This window comes from Bufo bufo, chromosome 4 (genome assembly GCF_905171765.1).
Source record: "Bufo bufo chromosome 4, aBufBuf1.1, whole genome shotgun sequence".
Taxonomy (NCBI): domain Eukaryota; kingdom Metazoa; phylum Chordata; class Amphibia; order Anura; family Bufonidae; genus Bufo; species Bufo bufo.
This window is the reverse complement of record NC_053392.1, coordinates 588,056,162-588,077,323: the sequence shown is the minus strand read 5'-3', so window position 1 is coordinate 588,077,323 and position 21,162 is coordinate 588,056,162. Positions and strand designations below refer to the sequence as shown.

General features: G+C 42.0%; 1 protein-coding gene across 9 annotated transcripts in view; it reads left to right on the top strand.

The window, feature by feature from the left end:
• The window catches only part of ESRRG (estrogen related receptor gamma), a 911,602-nt gene that overhangs the window by 691,262 nt on the left and 199,178 nt on the right, over positions 1-21,162 (top strand). For 4 of the 9 annotated variants that reach the window (XM_040430436.1, XM_040430438.1, XM_040430433.1 and 1 more), the window contains exon 1: positions 15,913-16,126. The exons of 1 other annotated variant lie outside the window; for it this stretch is intronic. In XM_040430436.1, coding sequence (XP_040286370.1) covers positions 16,071-16,126 — 56 coding nt within the window. In that variant the 5' untranslated portion in view covers positions 15,913-16,070. Of the gene's footprint in view, positions 1-15,912; positions 16,208-21,162 lie in introns of those variants that run through there. 4 more of the 9 variants (XM_040430442.1, XM_040430434.1, XM_040430439.1 and 1 more) reach the window with 3 other exon arrangements.

The following is a 21,162-nucleotide window of genomic DNA, read 5'->3' as shown; positions in this document are numbered from 1 at the left end:
TTTTTTTGCGGAGCCACCGACCAGAAGTTCGGGGCCGCGGAATGGAAATGCGGAATGCGGACAGCACACTGTGTGCTGTCCTCATCTTTTCCGTCCCCATTGAAAATGAATGGGTCCGCACCCATTCCGCATAATTGCGGAATGGATCCAGACCCAAAGTGCAGACGTCTGAATAGAGACTAATTCTGAGGGTAATTACGATTAGATAGATAGATAGATAGATAGATAGATAATAGATAGATAATAGATAGATAGATAGATAGATAGATAGATAGATAATAGATAGATAGATAGATAGATAGATAGATAGATAGATAGATAGATAGATAGATAGATAATAGATAGATAGATAGATAGATAGATAATAGATAGATAGATAGATAGATAGATAGATAGATAATAGATAGATAGATAGATAGATAATAGATAGATAGATAGATAGATAGATAGATAATAGATATAGATAGATAGATAGATAGATAGATAATAGATAGATAGATAATAGATAGATAGATAGATAGATAGATAGATATGAGATAGATAGATAGATAGATAGATAGATAGATAGATAGATAGATAGATAATAGATAGATAGTTAGATAGATAGATAGATAGATAGATAATAGGTAGGTAGATATATAATAGATAGATAGATAGATAGATAGATAGATAGATAGATAGATAGATAGATAGATAGATAGATAATAGAGATAGATAGATAGATAGATAGATAGATAGATAGATAGATAGATAGATAGATAGATAGATATATAGATAGATAGATAGATATTAGATAGATAGATAGATATTAGATAGATAGATAGATAGATAGATAGATAGATAGATAGATAGATAGATAGATAGAAGAGATAGATATATATGAGATAGATAGATAGATAGATAGATAGATAGATAGATAATAGGTAGGTAGGTAGATAGATAATAGATAGATGATAGATATATAGATAGATAGATAGATAGATAGATAGATAGATAGATAGATAGATATGAGATAGATAGATAGATAGATAGACAAACAGATAGATAGATAGATAGATATCAGATAGATAGATAGATAATAGGTAGGTAGGTAGATAGATAATAGATAGATGATAGATATATAGATAGATAGATAGATAGATAGATAAATCACTAAAAAGCTAAAGGATATGGAGGAAAAAATCTAAGATTTCCCAAACCCTCTAGACACACACCGATCACGCTGCAGGAGATAACAGAGAGGTTCTCAGTGATAAAGAGTAAAAAAGCCAGCGGCCCAGATGGGATCCTTCCAGAAATAATCGAATACAGTCCGCCAGGTATCCAGGCCGCATTAGTAAAACTCTACAATGTTGTGCTGAGTGGCGGCTACTTCCCCCTGAGCTGGAACCAGGGTATCATCACCCCCATACACAAGAGCGGAGACAGGTACGACCCAGCCAACTATAGAGGGATATGCGGATATGCGTCTGCAGCAACCTGGGAAAACTCCTCAGCAGTATCCTGAATAAGAGGTTCCTCAGCTTCCTCACCCAGCACAACATCCTCAGCAGAAGCCAAGCAGGCTTCATACCAAACCACCGCACCACGGACCACATCTACACCCTGCAGAGCCTCATCAAGAGCCATGTCCACAATACAAAGCATGGAAAGATCTATGCCTGCTTTGTGGACTTTAAGACGGCCTTTGACTCAGTGTGGCATCTGGGCCTATTCCTGAAACTTCTTGACAGCGGAATAGGAGGAAAAACATATGATGTCATCAGAAGTTCCTACACTGAGAACAGATGCAACGTGAAAGTAAATGGGAGGAGAACGGCTTATTTCCGGCAGAGCCGAGGAGTCAGACAGGGCTGCAGCCTCAGTCCAACCCTGTTTAACATCTACATCAATGAGCTGGCGGTGGCTCTGGAGTGCTCCACAGCAGCGGTCCCCAACCGCTGGGCAGCGGATCAGGACCGAGCCCTGGAAGATTGTTTGTCTGGGCACAGTGATCAGGGCCGTCTTTAACGTGGTACTAATGAAGCGCTTCCATTATGGAAGCGCTCATTAGTACAGGAGGACCAGGAAGCGGTGAAGGATCTGTACTCACCGCTTCCTGGTCCTCGGCTATCGGCTGTGCAGGGCTGCGCACAGCGTGAGGTCGCTCTGTGACCTCACGCTGTGCGCCGCGATACACAGCCGATAGCAGAATGAAGAGCATCGCAATGGTGACCAGGAGCAGGAGAGGTACCGTAAGTGTTTTTATTTTATTTTATTTGCATTGGGGGCTGACATAAGGGCTCATGGCTGACCTGTGGGCTGACATGGGGGGCTTATGGCTGACATAAGGGCTTATGGCTGACATGACATGTGGGGCTGATGGCTGACATGGGGGGCTGATGGCTGACATAAGGGGCTGATGACTGACATGGGGGGCTGATGGCTGACATAAGGGGCTGATGGCTGACATGACATGTGGGGCTGATGGCTGACATAAGGGGCTGATGGCTGACATGGGGGGCTGATGGCTGACATAAGGGGCTGATGGCTGACATGGGGGTCTTATGGCTGACATGGGGGGCTGATGGCTGACATGAGGGGTTGATGGCTAACATGGGGCTGATAGATGGCTAAAGGTTGGGGAGTTGATCTGAGGCATTGGTGGTCTGATCTGTGGTCTGATTAACATTGGGGGTCTGATTGCTGGTCTGACCTGAGGTGTAATGAAAATAAAAATGTCTTATTGTTCTACTCTAAAACCTAGGTGCGTCTTATATAGGGCGAAAAATACGGTACAGTGCAGCAGAGACCAGTGCAGCAGAGACCAGTGCAGCAGAGACCCTAGTCAGTTTATATAGTCGTTATATAGTGTTATATATTTTAATATGCACCTTGTGTTTTGTTATGCGCATTAATCAGTCAGCGCCGACTAGCACCATCTAAGCCCTGCCCACCCCTTAAGCCCGCCCCCAGAACCCCCGCCCCCTTTCACCCCCCACCACCCCCGGTCCTTGAAAAATTGTTTTGCCTGAAACTGGTCCTTGGTGCAAAAAAGGTTGGGGTTGGGGCTCCACAGCACCTGGTCTCACCCTCCATGACACCGAGGTGAAATTTATCCTTTATGCAGATGATCTTCTGCTACTATCGCCAACTGAGAAAGGTCTCCAAGATAACCTGAAAATCCTGGAGAAGTTCAGTAACATGTGGGCACTGCCCATCAATCCAAAGAAAACCAATATTATAGTGTTCCAGAAAAGAAACCGGAAAGCAGCCGGGCGTCCTCCCTTGCTGTTAAACAACTGTCCACTTTCAGAAACCGACAGCTACACCTACCTGGGCCTAGAAATCAGCCAATAAGGGAGTTTTAGGGAAGTCATGGAAACACTGAAAGACAAGGCGAGCAAAACCTTCTATGCCATCAGAAGGCGTCTGTATCACCTTAAAGCACCAGTGACCGTCTGGCTTAAAATCCTTGACACCATCATCGCCCCAATCCTCCTGTATGGCAGAGAAGTCTGGGGCCCAGACATATACCCAGACCGGGCAAAGTGGGACTCTTTCTATTCCACCTAGAACTCTGCAAACACTTTCTCCAGGTCCACAGGAGCACTTCAAACAGCACCTGTCGAGCAGAACTGGGCAGATTCCCACTTTATTTTGCTGTTCAGAAGAGGGCGCTTTGATTCAGAGCCCATCTGCATAGCAGCAGTCCCAGCTCCTACCATCACAAAGCCTTGGTACACCAAGAAGCCCCAGAAAAACAAAGTACCCTGCAACAAGTCACCCAAACCCAGCCTGCCCAAGCCACCAACCATAATAGCTTGGCAAAGGGGGAAATCCAGAGGATGATACACAAGTACAAAGAAGAGTATATTAGCGTCTGGAGGAACGACATACGAACATCACAGAAGCTGACAGTAAACCAGAGCCTGCAGAGGGAGTACAAACTGGCCCCATATCTAGAGAAACTCCCCAATCCAAGAGACCGACAGATCTTGATCCGGTACAGACTGAGCGCCCACAGCCTGCTCATTGAATCCGGGCGTCACCTATAGAGGTACTAGCCCAGGGAGAGCAGACTGTGCCAGCAGTACGACCAGGAGGCCGTGGAGAATGAGGCTCATTTCCTGCTGCGGTGCCCCAAATACTCAGCAGTGAGGGATTCTCACTTCAAGAGACTGTCTGATCTCTGCCCAGACTTCACCTCCATGAAGGAGACTCTCCATACTGCTGGGGGAAGAGGAGAACACATCGGCCACAGCAGCACAATATATATATATAGATAGATAGATAGTAGTGTTGAGTGAGCATGCTCGGCTGAATACCAGCTCGGCTCGAGCATTGCTATGCTCGGCACATGGCGGTACTCGGCCAAGTACCGCATGTGCTCGAGCGCAATGCTCGAGTCTCCTACCCGCACGTTTCGCGGCTGCTAAGCAGCCAATAAACGTGCAGGTAAGTACTGCCCTCACTGTAATGCCGTAGCCATGTTGGCTACTGGCATTATAGTGATTGGTTGGCCGGAAAGCGTCATCAGGTACCATATAGCACCCGATGACACGTGTTCAGCTCATTCAAAGTCAGGGAGAGCTGAGCATAGGAAGAGACAGACAGTGTAGGGAGTGTAATTAAATATTATTTCTGTACAAAAACGTTTCAGAGACCCAAAAGTCCTTGTAAGGACTATTGTGTGTGACAGTAGCAAAATATATTTTTAGCGCATCCTGCGCAAAATACCGTTTGATAGTCCACTGCGGACAGTTAAATTATTTGCGCCACATCTCCTGTGTAAAGTATGTGCATCCCTAAAATATCAGTAACATCCAGTGCAGTTTTTCGGTAGACGGTGTCCCCTGCGGACAGTTAAATTATCCGCGCCAAATCTCCTGTTTAAAGTGTGCGCATCCCTAAAATATCAGTGGCATCCAGTGCAGTTTTTCCGTAGACGGTGTCCGCTGTGGACAGTGACCTTACCAAGCCCACATCTGCTGTGTAACGTGTGCGCTTCAATTTTTCTTCTGTGACATACAATTTCATTTTTCAATAGACGCTGTCCTCTTCTGACAGTCCGGAGTAGGTAATTGTGGTAGCCGTTTCTCAGGCTCCATCTCCGGAATCGAACAATGATTCCCCGTTACCCGTGGTCACCATGTTAGGCGCATAAAAGAACATCGAAAGTTGATAGGGCAAATATCCAAATAGATCATCAACGTCACGGGACGTGTGATCAGGCAGAAGTTATCTAGAGTCAACAATGCGGCAGCAGGCCCTCGCCCATAATGTTTGCGATGGTCAGCTCACCTGCAGGCCATCCACCATTATTTTTTTTGATGGTCAGCTAAGCAGCACGCACTCTCCCATAAGAGTCTGGTCAACACAATCCTCACCGCCAGGGGTCACGTAACTAATTAGCAGAGGGGAGTCTCGTTGGTTATTGGAATTAACCAGACAAATCGCTCCACCAACTCAGAACGTCCATTCACCACCACCCACAGAATCGAGAAAGAGCTATCAATCTGTCAATCCTTTCCGTGTCCGGGCCAGGTGAGGTTTGCCGTGTTGAGTCAAATTAAGCTGCAGGCTCCACTCCTGGTAGTGCCCTTCTGTCAATTAGTTAAAACCTTTAGTCCCCCCGGAACCAAAAGACTTTGGTTTCCAGGAAGCTGCTCAGCGGGTCATGGGAATAATGACGCCAGATTGCCTGTCGGATCGTCTTCGAACCTCCAACTTTCGTTGTTGATTAATAAAAACATTCTTGGCAAATGCTTTCACTGTGGTTCATCTTGCGCCGGTCCACGAATTTCACCTCTAGCGGCGCAATACGGATGCCACTGGCTGTCCCTCTTAATCATGGCCCCAGTTCCGAAAATCAACAAAATTTTGGGCTGAACTTGCACTTTATATACAAGTAAATGTACAGGAATGAATGTTTCCTAACAATGTTTCCTCTAAAATCGATTTTATCTTTGGATTTTGTGCGTATTATTGTCAGTCTGTAAAAGTGGCGAACTACTCAGAACACATCGCTCCCAGCAGCGACCTGGGAGTCCAAGATGCATCCAGACATCCTCCCCATGCTGTTCCGGAACCATTTCAGTGGTGTTTCCATCGATTTCTGACCTTTTCCTATGAACCAGACACCCTCCCCTCTTCAGAGCAGGGGCCGCCTGGTTTAATGCTCGGGTTCTTCCATTGACTTCCATTGTGCTCAGGTGCTCGGTCGAGCACCCGAACATTCCGATGTGTTCGGCCCGAGCACCCGAGCACTACGGTGCTCGATCAACACTAATAGATAGATATGAGATAGATCGATATGAGATATGAGATAGATAGATATTAGATGGATAGATAGATAAATATAGATTTCTACATTTCTGCTTTTTTATAAAAAAAACTCTAAACATCATTATTCAGACTATTCTGTACATAAACATGTCATTATTAAAAGGGAAGATAATAATACCAAATATTTCTTGTTGATGTCACTTATTAAAAAACATTTTTATTGTTTCCCGCAGAGCTAATATAAATTGTGCTGTTAGTCTATCTAGAGGAGCTCGGTCTCTCTGTTAGTTTATTTGTGAGGGTGTTGTGGAGGTGCTTCATCCCTCTAAGGGGCAGTAATGGAAGTGTCTGTCTTTCTGATTAACAGGCATTGTCTCATCTTGTCTTTTGTCTGTGGGAACAGAATATATAGGAGTAGAGTAATAAAAAAGTATCAGGTAATAAGGGCCCCTCTGAATTTAATGGAAGCAATATGAACCTGTATCCAAAAAGCTCCCCCTAGTGGTTGTTGCAAGCAACTAGCATTATGCCACTTAAAGGGGTTTTCAGGGCTCCAGATATTGATGGGCTGCAGTAACCCAGCATGGCCATGACACTTTGAGCTGCACTGTGCTTGTGGCTCCATTCAATCTGCTAGCTCCAGACCGGAGGCTGCAGGGAACATTTGACATGTGGGGGTGCCAGGTGTTGGACCCCTACTGATGGGATATTGCTGGCCCCAAATGCTAATTGATGGTGAATTACTCAGCAGTTGGTCCCTTAAAGGCTATCAAAAATTTTGGGGGTGTGAGTTAAAAATCATTGTTTTTAATTGGTCTTTTAAAAAAATAGTGAACCCCTTTCTCTGTGCAGCCTTGAGTTTCTCTAGAAACAGACCCTTAATTTTTACTCTGTTCCGTCAGGCAGCTTAGCTGATGGCTCCTTATCTCTGCTCTCTGACATTAGAAACACTCATTATAGCTTAGTTCTTACCTTATTGATGTGGCTTAAATAAGTATTTATGACCTTTAAGTAATTTAGAGATAAGGGTTATTAGTTGACCGGCACAAAGTGAAAGTGAAAGTACCATTCACACAGCTAGACAAACATCTAACCTTTTGTGACAGAATGTCTCAATATTCTTAATAAAGACTAACTGAAAAAAAGATTTTTAGCCCAAAATAAGTAAAAAGCAATCATAAAAAAAATTGCCCCTGAAGGTGTACATAGCCTTTAAATGCAATGCTTAGTGGCTGAAGTAATAGAAGGAGCTGTCCTTCCTGCCAGCGGTAGAACCGCATTTGCCATAATTGCCAAATTTTTTAACTTGGTTCCCTGGAGGTCGTGCCCCATTTTGCAGACTATGCTCTCTTTTTTCTATAGACTACACTCCCATTTTGACCCCCTCAATGTGCATTTGCATGCATGCTATGCATGCATGTTGCTGCAATGCACAGTGATGTACACTGAGATGCACTCTCCCTGCAGGCCGGGATATACCTGATTTAACGTGCTTCATGACGAATTAATTCGGAACAAAATGCATTTTTTTGGGAAAAATTTGGCAAAGCGTCCAAATCACATTTTTAAAAATTTCGCTCATCTCTACCTGTGATGTTAAGTCCAGGGGCGGGGCAGTGATAGGGGAGTGTCTATGTAAGTAAGTAGTGGGAGGGGCTATAAACTAGTTGGGCATTGTTAGGGCAGTGCTGTGGAATAGGAAAGAGAAGTGCATCATGGGTTTGGATGGACACAGAAAAAGGAAGTGCTACATACAGGATGGGAACAAATCAGAGTGATTGGTGGTTGACATGGTGAAAACGGGTCAGGAGAGTCCAAATTGAAAAAAGAAAATGGGGAAGATGTACATGAGGTAAACCATAGTAATCCTGGAAAACGCCTTTAAGGACCAAATAAATTTTATCCATGACATTTTTTTTTTTTATGTAGTTACTAGCTTTGCTCGGGTATATTTAATCTATTTCATTTAATGTTTGTGTGTGTCTTTAAAAGATATCGACAGTATCCACTATAACAGTGACATCTACAGCACCCCGCCCCCAAAACAGTGACCTACACAGCCCCCCACCCCTTAACACTGACCCCCCCCACAGTGCACCATCCCTTAAAATTGGACCTCCACAGTAGCCCACCCCCTTAACTTTGACCTTTACAGCAGCCTTCCCCTTTAACAGTGACTTTCACAGTACACCACCCCCTTGACAGTGACTTCCAGAGGGGCCCGCCCCTTAACAGTGGCCTTTATAGCAATCTGCCCCTTAACATTGACCTCCATAGCGGACCGTCCCCTTAACTGTGACCTCCACAGCAGCCTGCCCCTAGGGTGGCCAGAGGTCCAGTTTTAGGCCGGACAGTCCGGCTTTCAGACTCCCTGTCCTCCATCTGGCGTAGGGCCTGGATGGACACAGGGATGTCCTTTTGAACAGCTTACTCTCAGACAGCAGCACTGTGCTGTCTGAGTGTGAGCTGCAGGAAGAAAGTCACCCTCCCTCCCAACTCTGCAGCTGACAGAAGTAGATTTTTAACTTCATTTTTTCAATCCCTGTCGGCTGTGGAGTGGGAGGGGGCGTGGCCTAACCGGGTCAAGGTCGTGGCTTAGCGGGACCTGTGGCAGGGTTTTACGTTCGTCTTTTGAGGGTGGACACATTGTGGCAGGGGGCGTGTCTGGGTTCCTTCCTGCAAGAGTGACGCCCCTCTGGGCACCTTACTGGCTCATTTGCATACCAAATAAACTGGATTTTCAGAGGATAAAAACATCTATTGCTGGAACAAAGGCACATCTTGAAATAAGGTACTAAGTGCTATTAGGCCATGGCTTTACTTCAATAGCGATTATCCTGGTGACAGATTACTTTTAAAGCTCACCTACAGCAGTGAGGAAAAATGGCTGAGTTGTTATGGAAACCAGGAGTAAAACTGTGTATGTGGAGGCTGAAGGACCTGGGAGCTTCTATTTGCTGATAAAGGTCATGTGACCAAGCTTCTATTGGCTAATGCATTTTTCGGGAATATATCGGGAACGGTACGTCCTAGAGAGCTGAGACCTGGTATAAAACCTTCCCGGACACCTGATGTACCTGTGTGCCAAATTTTGTGATTGTAAATGCGACGGTGTGGATTACTTTAGCGGACACACACACACTACATTAGATTTGAGAGATTTTTTTTATTTGTGTGCTACCACTATAGTGTGCAAGCACGACCACCGCTACTGGATTTCTGGATGGTTGTAACCTCTGGATACGAGCAGTGTATAATGTGATGGAAAAATGAATCCAGACAGCAAAGGAGGCAATATGGACAATCACAATACATTAGTAAGTGCTTTATCTACATGATAAATTCCATTTTCTGAAGTGAGACAACCCTTTAAGGACTGGTCATCAAATGTGTTGTTCTGAAATATAACTTTAATTAGTAGATTTTAATATTATTATTATTATTATTAATATTTTACATCATTCATACCTTACTTGACGTAATCATTTTACTGAATGACTTAGGGCTCATGCACACGAACGTATTTTACTTTCCGAGTGCGTTCTGTATTTTTTTTTTGCGTACCATATGCGAAAACCATTCAAGTTTCTCAGTGTGCATTCAGTTTCCATATGTCCATATTTCCGTTCCGCAAAAAATAGAACATGTCCTATTATTGTCCGCACTACGGACAAGGATAGGACTGTTCTATTAGGGGCCATCTGTTCCGTTTTGCAAAATACGGAATGCACACGGACGTCATCCGTATTTTAGGCGGATCCGTTTTTTGTGGACCGCAAAATACATACTGTCGTGTGCATGAGCCCTTACAGTGATATTACAAAGTATCATTAACATCAGTTTTGTTTTTGCATTTTTGTGACTTTTCTTTTATTATTTGTAATATAATTGTACAATTTTTGCCATTTTTATGGTCTCGTTTATGGACACCACAATTTCAGGTTGCGTTTCTGTATTACATTATTACATCTGCTTATAAAATGCACAGACATCTGTCAGGTCGTACTCTGGGCAGCACCGCCGGGTCGGCCATCGTGGCCGGTATCTACCCATCAACCTAGTTGATCGCACTACTTGGTGAGTATAAAGGAGGAAATCAATTAAAAAATTTAAAAATTCAACCTGAATTCTGTACAATTTGTTTCAGGAGAACTGAGGGAGAGGGAAACAATTAGGGAACTGTTGATTTTGGTCAATTTTATTCGGACCTGAATCGGACAGCCGCTTTGGTCAATTTGATCTATACCGATCATGGCGATTATGGGGTTAAATGGCCTACTCCCTCCTCCGGCTGGAGAATGTACTGTCACTATGACGTACCTGTATGGCAATACAAGGGTGTGCTTTGTCTTCTAGAAACAGTGCCACCATTGCCCATAGGTGGTGACTGGTATTGCAGTTTATCCTCTTCACTTGAATTGGACTGAGTTGCAGCCTAAGAGTGTCGGGGGTAAAAATAATAATAAGAGACCCTTTTTTCAACATGTTAGGAGGTGGGATCCAGGATAATGGTTGTTGTAGTGTAAGATTCCACGCCTATGTGTCTCCTAGTGTATGAAGCTAATGATGGGAGTAGTAGCTTGGTACAATCCTGGGGCACGAGGCGTATGATGCCCCACCGATGAGAACCTCCTGTAACCTACCGTACAAATCAGGCGGATTAGATATGAGCTTTATTCACCAAAAACAAAGACAAATTAAACAACACGAGATGATAAAGCAATTACATGACCCCCCCCCCCCCCCCCCCCGGAGGAATGCAAAACGTAGGATAACCGTGTGGAAAACATGTGCGATCCTCACGGTATTGTATAGGGGGAAGACGTGTAGGTAACTGTGTACAATCTGCACGATTCCCGGGGGAGAGGACGAGCAGATTATAATACCGGAGCGGCGTACGCTACACTCCTCACAGACCGCTACCTGCCACCGGGGGTCCGACCGGAGGGGAGCAGCTCGCCCGTCCTTTATCTCTCCTGTAAATGACAACACTGTGCACATGTTCAGCATGGAGAGAGCGTCAGTTACTGCTCAGTGTGCCGACTGTGTATCCATCTATCTATCCATCTATCTATCTATCTATCTATCCATCTATCTATCTATCTATCTATCTATCTATCTATCTTATATCTATCTAATTCTCTCTCATATCTATCTATCTATCTATCTATCAAATTGGATGAAGTCCGTGGTCTGCTCATCTATTTTTGTTTCATATCTATCTATCTATCTATCTATCTATCTATCTACCTATTATCTATCTATTATCTATCTATCTATCTATCTATCTATTATCTATCTATCTATCTCATATCTATCTATCTATTATCTATCTATCTATCTCATATCTATCTATCTATCTATCTATCTATCTATCATCTATCTATCTATTATCTATCATCTATCTATCTATCTATCTATCTATCTATCTATCTATCTATCTATTATCTATTATCTATCTATCTATCTATCTATCATCTATCTATCTATCTATCTATCTATCTATCTATCTATTATCTATTATCTATCTATCTATCTATCTATCTATCTATCTATCTATCTATCTATCTATCTATTATCTATCTATCTATCTCATATCTATCTATCTATCTATCTATCTATCTATCTATCTATCTATCTATCTATCTATTATCTATCATCTATCTATCTATCTATCTATCTATCTATCTATCTATCTATCTATCTATTATCTATCATCTATCTATCTATTATCCATCTATCTATCTATCTATCTATCTATCTATCTATCTATCTATTATCTATTATCTATCTATCTATCTATCTATCTATTATCTATTATCTATCTATCTATCTATCTATCTATCTATCTATCTATCTATCTATCTCATATCTATCTATCTATTATCTATCTATCTATCTCATATCTATCTATCTATCTATCTATCTATCTATCTATCTATCTATCTATCATCTATCTATCTATTATCTATCATCTATCTATCTATCTATCTATCTATCTATCTATCTATCTATCTATTATCTATTATCTATCTATCTATCTATCTATCATCTATCTATCTATCTATCTATCTATCTATCTATCTATCTATCTATCTATTATCTATTATCTATCTATCTATCTATCTATCTATCTATCTATCTATCTATTATCTATCTATCTATCTCATATCTATCTATCTATCTATCTATCTATCTATCTATATATCTATCTATCTATTATCTATCATCTATCTATCTATCTATCTATCTATCTATCTATTATCTATCATCTATCTATCTATTATCCATCTATCTATCTATCTATCTATCTATCTATCTATTATCTATTATCTATCTATCTATCTATCTATCTATCTATTATCTATTATCTATCTATCTATCTATCTATCTATCTATCTATCATCTATCTATCTATCTATTATCTATCTATCATCCATCTATCTATCTATCTCATATCTATCTATCTATCTATCTATCTATCTATCTATCTATCTATCTATCTATCTATCTATCTATCATCTATTATCTATCATCTATCTATCTATCTATCTATCTATCTATCTATTATCTATCTATCTATCTATCTATCTATCTATCTATCTATCTATCTATCTATCTATCATCTATCTATCTATTATCTATCTATCTATTATCTATCTATCTATCTATCTATCTATTATCTATCTATCTATCTATCTATCATCTATCTATCTATCTATTATCTATCTATCTATTATCTATCTATCTATCTATTATCTATCTATCTATCTATCTCTCATATCTATCTATCTATCTATCTATCTATCTATCTATCTATCTATCTATCTATCTATCTATCTATCTATCTATCTCTCTATCCATCCCCCCATATCTTTCTGCCTCCATCATACCCTCTCCTCCAGCCACCCGCCATGCCCCTGCAGACACACAGTAACACACGGTCAGACGTTCAGACTTATCTCTGGGTTTATCCAGTGCAATAATCGCCGATGTGACATGGAGACACCAGACGATATTCCACTTCTTTAGATCTAGATCCCTGTGAGCCGTATGATTGATACAAGGCTAATTCTAGAACCTATTTCAAGTTCAAGGATTGGTGTAGATCACAAGGGACATGACACTGACTCTGGGGTAGTCTCACATCCTATAATGGGGGACCTCTTCACTTGCAGGGGAGGAGGAAGAAGAAGAAGAAGAAGAGGAGGAGGAGGAGGAGGGGGGGGGTAAAGGCTTTGTCTCTCAGTGTCCATCGAGGAACCACAGTGGGGACAGTCATTTAACTGGATGAAAGCTGGTTGGAGGGAATTTTGCTTTGGTTAATAGGGTAACAGCAGGGGACGTGGCAGGCAATGTTTTTGGGTAGATGTGAAAACATGAAAAGGACCCTGCATGGAAAGATGGCAAATTACCATTATCCTGCAGACTACAGAAAATTAGCAGCTCTAATCCTACCAGGTCCACACGTCTTGTCATTTTTGCAGCGCACGGTCCTTTTTTTTTTTTTTTCTTCTTACCCCCGTGCCGTCACATATCCCATAGAGAACACGTATGGCCGGACTGTGACATTTGCATTTAGTCGAAATGGTACACAGGGAAAATAATTAGTGGCATCAATATTGCAGAGATAAAGATTACCCCGCAGCCGGAAAGTGGATGCCTCTTTTACATGCTGACGGGGAACGCTCGCTTTATTCTTTTATGGTATTTTAAATTCCGGTTTCAATCAAAATGTGCTAAAAAAAAAAGAAAAGAAAAAAAAAAAGAAGGCATTTGAATGCTGTAAAATGATTAAATGTCTCCCCTGTTAAGGTTTGAGACTAATCTTTTTTGTTGTATAGCGTCTCCAGAATGCTCGCATTTTACTTCTCGTCCCAAAGCTCTTTTTATTCACTGCTCACAGCCAAATTTACATCTTAATTGCAGGGTTCACATTTAACAATATAGACGGCGTAATGCTACTGGTAATTAAGCTTTTAGTACCTGCTTTTGACACTCTGCGCAGTGACATAGTTTCGCGACGTTAACTCCCCGTTCTCTAGCAAAAAATAAAAAATAGACAAAAATCCCCCAAAAAGTTTAAAAGATTTAAAAAGTGGCCCAGAATTTTTTTAAAAAATTGGCAGCCGTCTCTTATCTCGACTCCATTTCCACCTAACGAAGCCGTCTTCAAGGGGGAATCGTATTGGGAGACATTTGCAATGCGCTGGATGAGGACGAAGGATTCTGGAGGGCGAACGTCCATGTCTTGAAGGACTAAAAAAAACTGGCAGGTGGCGTGAGAAAAGTTTCCTTGAGAAGGTGTGGAGATTCTCCAGCAACCTGGGATGGATGGGGTTAAATCATAACCTCTTATACACCTTACCGTCCGTCCGTCCGTCCGTCCGTCCTTCCGACCTGATTTGTTTTTTGGATTCTGTTTATTTTGGCAATTATGTATCAGGGATTTTGTGTCGGGAAATGTTGCATCAGTTTGTAACGAGTTTCCGAATTCTACAGTTGCATTAAGAAGTTCGTTTTTGGGGGAATGTGGGAATGTGATGTTCTTAGGGCTACAATTTTTTGAATGCATATGTTTACTACTGTGCATTTTGGATTTTCTTCACCCCCCCCCCCATCCTCTTAGGATCTGGAGCAGTGTGCATTTAGTAGGGCTGTAATCTGTTCACCGTCACAAAAAGCAGAAACTGATTGATCAATGTGACTTCCCCGGCATTTCTCATTGTTTTTGAACATAATCTGAATTTGTGCGCTCGACGTGTTAAATTTGGTTCCTACTTGCCTGCTCACTTAAAAAGAAATGGGGGTTGACAAGTGCACGAAGGCGTGTACGTTATGTAGACAAACATACAGAACGTTATGTGCGGCTGGGAGGCCGTTTAACTCTTTCTATACCCCGGGGCTAGCCGCAGCACCTGAAGACTCTGAATCCTCCCTCCCTTCCCCTCACCTCTCGAAAGACTTTCGACCTTTCTAAGAGACCGACGGCGGTGCTTTACGGGGGCGCTGCGTCAAAACACTTTTGCGCACCAGGGTCAGCGCTTCTAGCCCAGAATTGATATCCCGCTCTGCAAAATTTCCATTTCCCTTTTCCCGCGGCCGTAAAATTCCTCCAAAAACATTTGCAAAAAGGTGCAGAAAAATTTAAAATGCTAAACAAAAGACAAATTCAGAGCAAAGTAAAACGCGACCCAATAGGGAATGGGCATGCAGCGAGGAAAGGTAGAAACTTCATGCTTCAGGAAAAAAATTTAAAAAATTAAAAATTTACATGAAATTTTTTCATTTATTTGGCTCCGGTGAGTTGTGTTTTATGTTGTAACAAACGTTTAATGCCCAAACAGAGGAACCTTTTCTTTTTTTTTTATTCCCTCTTTGTACTGTAGCCCAAATGAAACATTTGTAGCTCAGGAGAAATCTCCCCTCTCCATCTCAGTTTTCAGTGTGTTCTCAGTCCCCCCCCCCTTCGCTCTCTCTCTCTCTCTCTCTCTCACACAGTACCTGCCTAGCTGTCACAATGTGCTGAAGCTCCTGCCCTCCCCTTCTTCCATTGGCTATTCTCCCACCAATCCAGTAGCCAAGTGGGCCAGAGGGACTGCATATGTAAAGCTCTACTTCATATTAATAAGCTGCAATCGGGGCTTTAAGTCCTTGATTAGGAGAGTGTGAGAGCTTTTGGTCCCAACTGGCTGTGCCTATAGGCTTGTCACCAGGAGAACATTTGTGTTAATTGCACTGTCCTCTGACAAGGAAACTTTGATTTATAGCTGGGGTGCACAAATTATGGTTGCCGGGCGCACATGGATTCGGTAGAACTTTGCCTTCAAGAGTCTTTTTCCCTGCACTACGAGGAAGAGTAGGTACCTCTCTCTCTCTCTCTTTTTTTTTAAACAAAAATTTTGCTTCTTCTTTCCTCTTTCTTTCGACAGAGATGCAGGTAGGGGCTAAGAGGATTTCTGTGCATGAGTGATCACTGTGTGCCTGTCTTGTCTCTATTGTGTGGAGGTTGCTGCTTGTTTTTTTTTATCCTATTCTTTTAATTGTGCGACTGTGGGATTGTTCCGTTACCTTCCACTGTGAGTCCCATCACAATCCGAGGAACAGCTGTCTGTCACTCTTTCCTCATTCAGGTACTAAGAATAGGCACTTGGCACAAAAAAAAAAAGAAGCTTAGCGAAGTGTTAAAATGTGGTCGTTTTGCTCCCGTGCTGCACATTTTCCTAGAAACGTCCCCCCACCACCACCTCCCTGGACAGAGCACAAACCTGCATGCCATTCAGACCCACCAGAATGCTTGTTGTGTTGGTCGCCGCTGTCACATTTTAGAACACAAGTGACAAGCTCGGTGCTTGGGCAGGGAGGGGGGGGGAGGATAATGAGCAGAAAATGAGAAAGCATGTTTGGAGAAGTGTTTCTGAAGCTGGAGCTTTTGTGTTCCAGCCTGAAGTTGAATTCTAGATGGATAAGCATTAACTAGTTACAATGCAGGCATTTGTCAATGAGTAACCGGGGCTAGATGTGTGTGAGTGTGTGTGGGAGGGGGGGGGGGGGCTGGTTTTGGAGGTATAGGAAATAAAATGTATTTGATCTGTACAGGACGGAGATTTCCTTCCAAGTGGGAGGAATTCCTAAGTAGTCCGAAGAAGCCTTGTAGTTGTGCAGGAGATGCATGTATTTCTTAGAAAGGATCTGTCATTGATACTTTTGTGTCATGTGGAGCTGCTCGAAGTGCTAACAATGCGAGCGAGCGCCTGTAATAATTGTGGGAAAGGGGAGAGACTTGTATTGTGTGCAGGAACACACAAGACCATGTGTGACTGTGTCAGCGTGCAGGGCATAACTTAAGCTGCACGCTACAACCACCTATCCCCCCCTATAGCTTTAGCATGCTCACCCCCATCTAGAGTAATCACCAACCACCCACTAAACATCTCAATCTAAAAAAGAAAACTTTGAGAAGTTTTTAAGTTGGGTCGAAACAACCTTCCAAGTGTGGTCCACCGCACTTGTCTCTGCTAAAGAAGCTTTCTTAAATTTACCTGCTTATGGCTAATTTGAATGATTACTTTAGATAAGCCTCTTAGGCAAGATGCATGGAAATGATCTGCGTGCAGATGTCAGATGGAGGGACCGTGGTTCGAAGGCTTACGGCACACGGAGAGAACATTGGGGTCGCGCTCTGAACCCCACTATCGCTTTTGTGCATCGCTGATTGCAGGAGTGACGTCGTCAATGTAGCGGAAGGCTTTGTTATTCTATATGTTAGCGTTATTATTCGGTCTGGGGTAGCAGTCGATGGTTGTCTACTTTGTTGCCGGGACAAAAAAAAAAAAAGAGATAGGGGATTTCTTTTAGGTAGGATGTGTTGGAGGGGGGCATATCACTGAGGGAATGTAAGTTAAGCTTAGCTGCTACTTCTTTCCAAATAATTGTAACAGAGGCAATAAATGTATCGGCCCATCCTGACATATGTGTCAATCTCATCTCCGGGAATGAAACAGTAGGCTCTTTGCATAAAACTCCTTCTACCTCTGATTAAAATGTTACATTGACTAAAGGATTACCGAGCTGACTTAATTTTACTGACTGTTTTAACAGTTGTCACAGCTGTTGGAAAGCGGAAAATAAAGGCAAATGAAAGAGTCCAAAAAAGGGAAAGCACAGGAGCTGGTGTTGGTAGGAAGAGTCGAGGAAGACAAAAGAATGAGACATGTTAAGAGGATACATAAGGATAAGGGAATCTTATGATGGAATATCGGCCTCTTGCTCCAAAGTTTGTCGGGGTTGTGGGGGGGGGGGTAATTCTATCTATAGCTATAGGAAGGGCGCAAAGAAGAACTTAAAGTGGAATTGTTGATAAGAAAAGGGCTACTGGCTGTCAAGACGCCAAGATAAGATGACATTAGTGCTACAATAAATGAGTACACAATCTTAAGTGATTGCTTTCAAGTGATCAGGTTTCCAGCAGGGATCCAGCTTTGATTTCCTTTTTTTCTTTCCCCCTTTACTTCACTTTTTCTAGTCTAAAAGTTTGATCCCCAGAGACAGGGAGGTGTCACTAAAGCTCCCGTGAAGTTTTTCGTGAAGATCACGACGTAAGTTAGTCCAAGGCTTCGACAGAATCGAAAGACTTGGCATAAATTTTTGAAATTCTCTCCCATTTTTTTTATTTTTATCTCCCAGTCACGAGCTGCAATAGAGATCTCAAAATCAGAACTGTCACGTCCCGCTCTTCTCTTCAATTTAGAATGTTGGAAATAATGGGGAGAAAAAAAACCATCTCATCTACCCCCCCACCACCACATTTACATTTCATTTTGACAGCTCGGTCTTTTCCGGGGGAGCTGTCCCATTTTATAGAGCTGAATGCTCATTTTAATGTGTTTATGGTTGTGCTCTTTTATTTACTGAGCCTAGTGCGTTGCAGCTGTAATTAACCCATGTTATTAGCAAAGCCCTGGTGAATACCCATTAATTTCCCAGAACGGTTGGTCTTTCTGCCTCTCGCTGCACATTTCAAGGTGTATTATGTTTTTGCTTCTTTAAGTTCTAGTCAATGCTTTTACTTTTGATGCTTATTTTTGCATGTTGTAAGGAGGATGGACAGCAGGAGATGGGGACAGAGGTGTATTTCTAGGATTACAATGGTGACGTTTGGGTCACTGCCTATAGGCTCGCTCCTCCTATAGTCCAATTTTTTTTTTATTGCTTCTATGTTATTTTTTTGTCCTACTCCCGGGACTGTTCCTGGGCAATGTGATTCTTGCACGATGGGCTCTTCGCGTCAGATGATCTGATAAGTTCTGTATTGCCCCCTCTGAGTCGTACCAGGTGAACATTTGGCACAATCCCTGTGACCTGTAGAAGAAGTGGAGATGGGAATCTGAACAACGCTTGGAGCACCTCATTTAGTATAGGTAAATCTTGGGGTACAATTTAGATATCAAGGGGGTTGTAGGGAACCTCTTTCCCAAGAGTTGGCTTTATTATTTTGAAATCTTGACACACTTTGAGACTTCAGCTACACTTGTCCACTATGGGACCCATGGGAGTTTCTCTTGTAGATTTGAAGGGGTTAAATGTATCGTTTTTCCACAGTGGTATTTGGGGAATTTGCTTGTTCTAATTCATCTTATTGTTTGGGATATTGTACTGTAGAACTGTCTGAGATAGATAGATATTCGATAGATAGATATTTGATAGATAGGTATTCGATAGATAGGTAGATAGATAGATAGATAGATAGATAGATAGATAGATGGATAAATAAAAGCACAGGATTTGAATGTTCTATGATACAAACAATCTAGAAGACAATGTCAAACTGATGCAAATGTATATATTTTTTTTATCAATCTATCTATCCAAATATGTATCTTTGTACTAATTATCTATCTATCTATCTATCTATCTATCTATCTATCTATCTATCTATCGTATTCCTGTTTTCTCTCTGTGCCAGCAGTATTAGCTCTGTCAGTATCGGGGACCTCAGTGTCCTGATTATTTTTGATAATTATTGCCATTATCTCTGCCCCCCCCCCCCCCCCCCCCGCACGTTCTCCCGTTCTGCTCCGCGGCCTGGGAACGCAGCCTTTTTGTTCCCCTTCACATCCTGTAGCCTTGTATTAAATTGTCATTGTCCTGAAGTACATGAGAGAGGAATGAATTGCTGTCCCGGCCGTGCTCTGACAGTGGAATATTTAGCCTCTCTGCCTCCATGCTGCTCTATGTGTGTGTTTGATGGAGCAGGAGTGACACCTTCGTCCCCAGCCTGACACACAGAAGCAGTCATTACATCTTCTTCTCCTCCCTGTGGCTCCAACTTCTTCTGTGTGATCGCCCTGTGTTTGTGTGTACACACCGCTCTCTCTGTTTTCTGTCCACAGATCTCTGTCTGTGCTTTCCTGGTGTTTGTGTCACGTGTATACGTTTGCATGGTTGTATGCGAAAGTTGAGGAATGTGCATATCGGATGTGACGGTCCTACTTTATCATGTTGTGTGCATACGTGTGCATTGTATGTGTGTGTTATTAGTGGAATAGCTACAAAGAACTGTGTTGTGTGCATGCGTCCAGCATGTGTGTTTTATCATGTTGTGTACATGCGTGTGTACTGTATGTGTGTTTAATTATGTTGCGTACATACGTGTGTACTGTATGTGTGTTTTATCATGTTGTGTACATACGTGTGTACTGTATGTGTGTTTTATCATGTTGTGTACATACGTGCGTACTGTATGTGTGTTTTATCATGTTGTGTACATACGTGTGTCCAGTATGTGTGTTTAATTATGTTGTGTGCATACGTGTGTACTGTATGTGTGTTTTATCATATTGTGTACTGTATGTGTGTTTAATTATGTTGTGTGCATACGTGTGTACTGTATGTGTGTTTTATCATGTTGTGTACATACGTGTGTACTGTATGTGTGTTTTATCATGTTGTGTACATACGTGCGTACTGTATGTGTGTTTTATCATGTTGTGTACATACGTGTGTCCAGTATGTGTGTTTTATTATGTTGTGTACATACGTGTGTACTGTATGTGTGTTTTATCATGTTGTGTACATACGTGCGTACTGTATGTGTGTTTTATCATATTGTGTACTGTATGTGTGTTTTATCATGTTGTGTACATACGTGTGTACTGTATGTGTGTTTTATCATGTGTGCATACGTGTGTACTGTATTTATGCTTTATAGTCGAAAATGTTGCATATCAGCATGTTGTGTACATATGTGTGTACCGTATGAGTGTCTTATAATTGAAATAGTCACATCTAACCATGTTGTGTACATATGTATGTACCCAATGTATGTTTTAAAGTCCAAGAAGTTACATATAACCATGTTGTATGGATATGCGTGTACCCTATATGTGTTGTAAA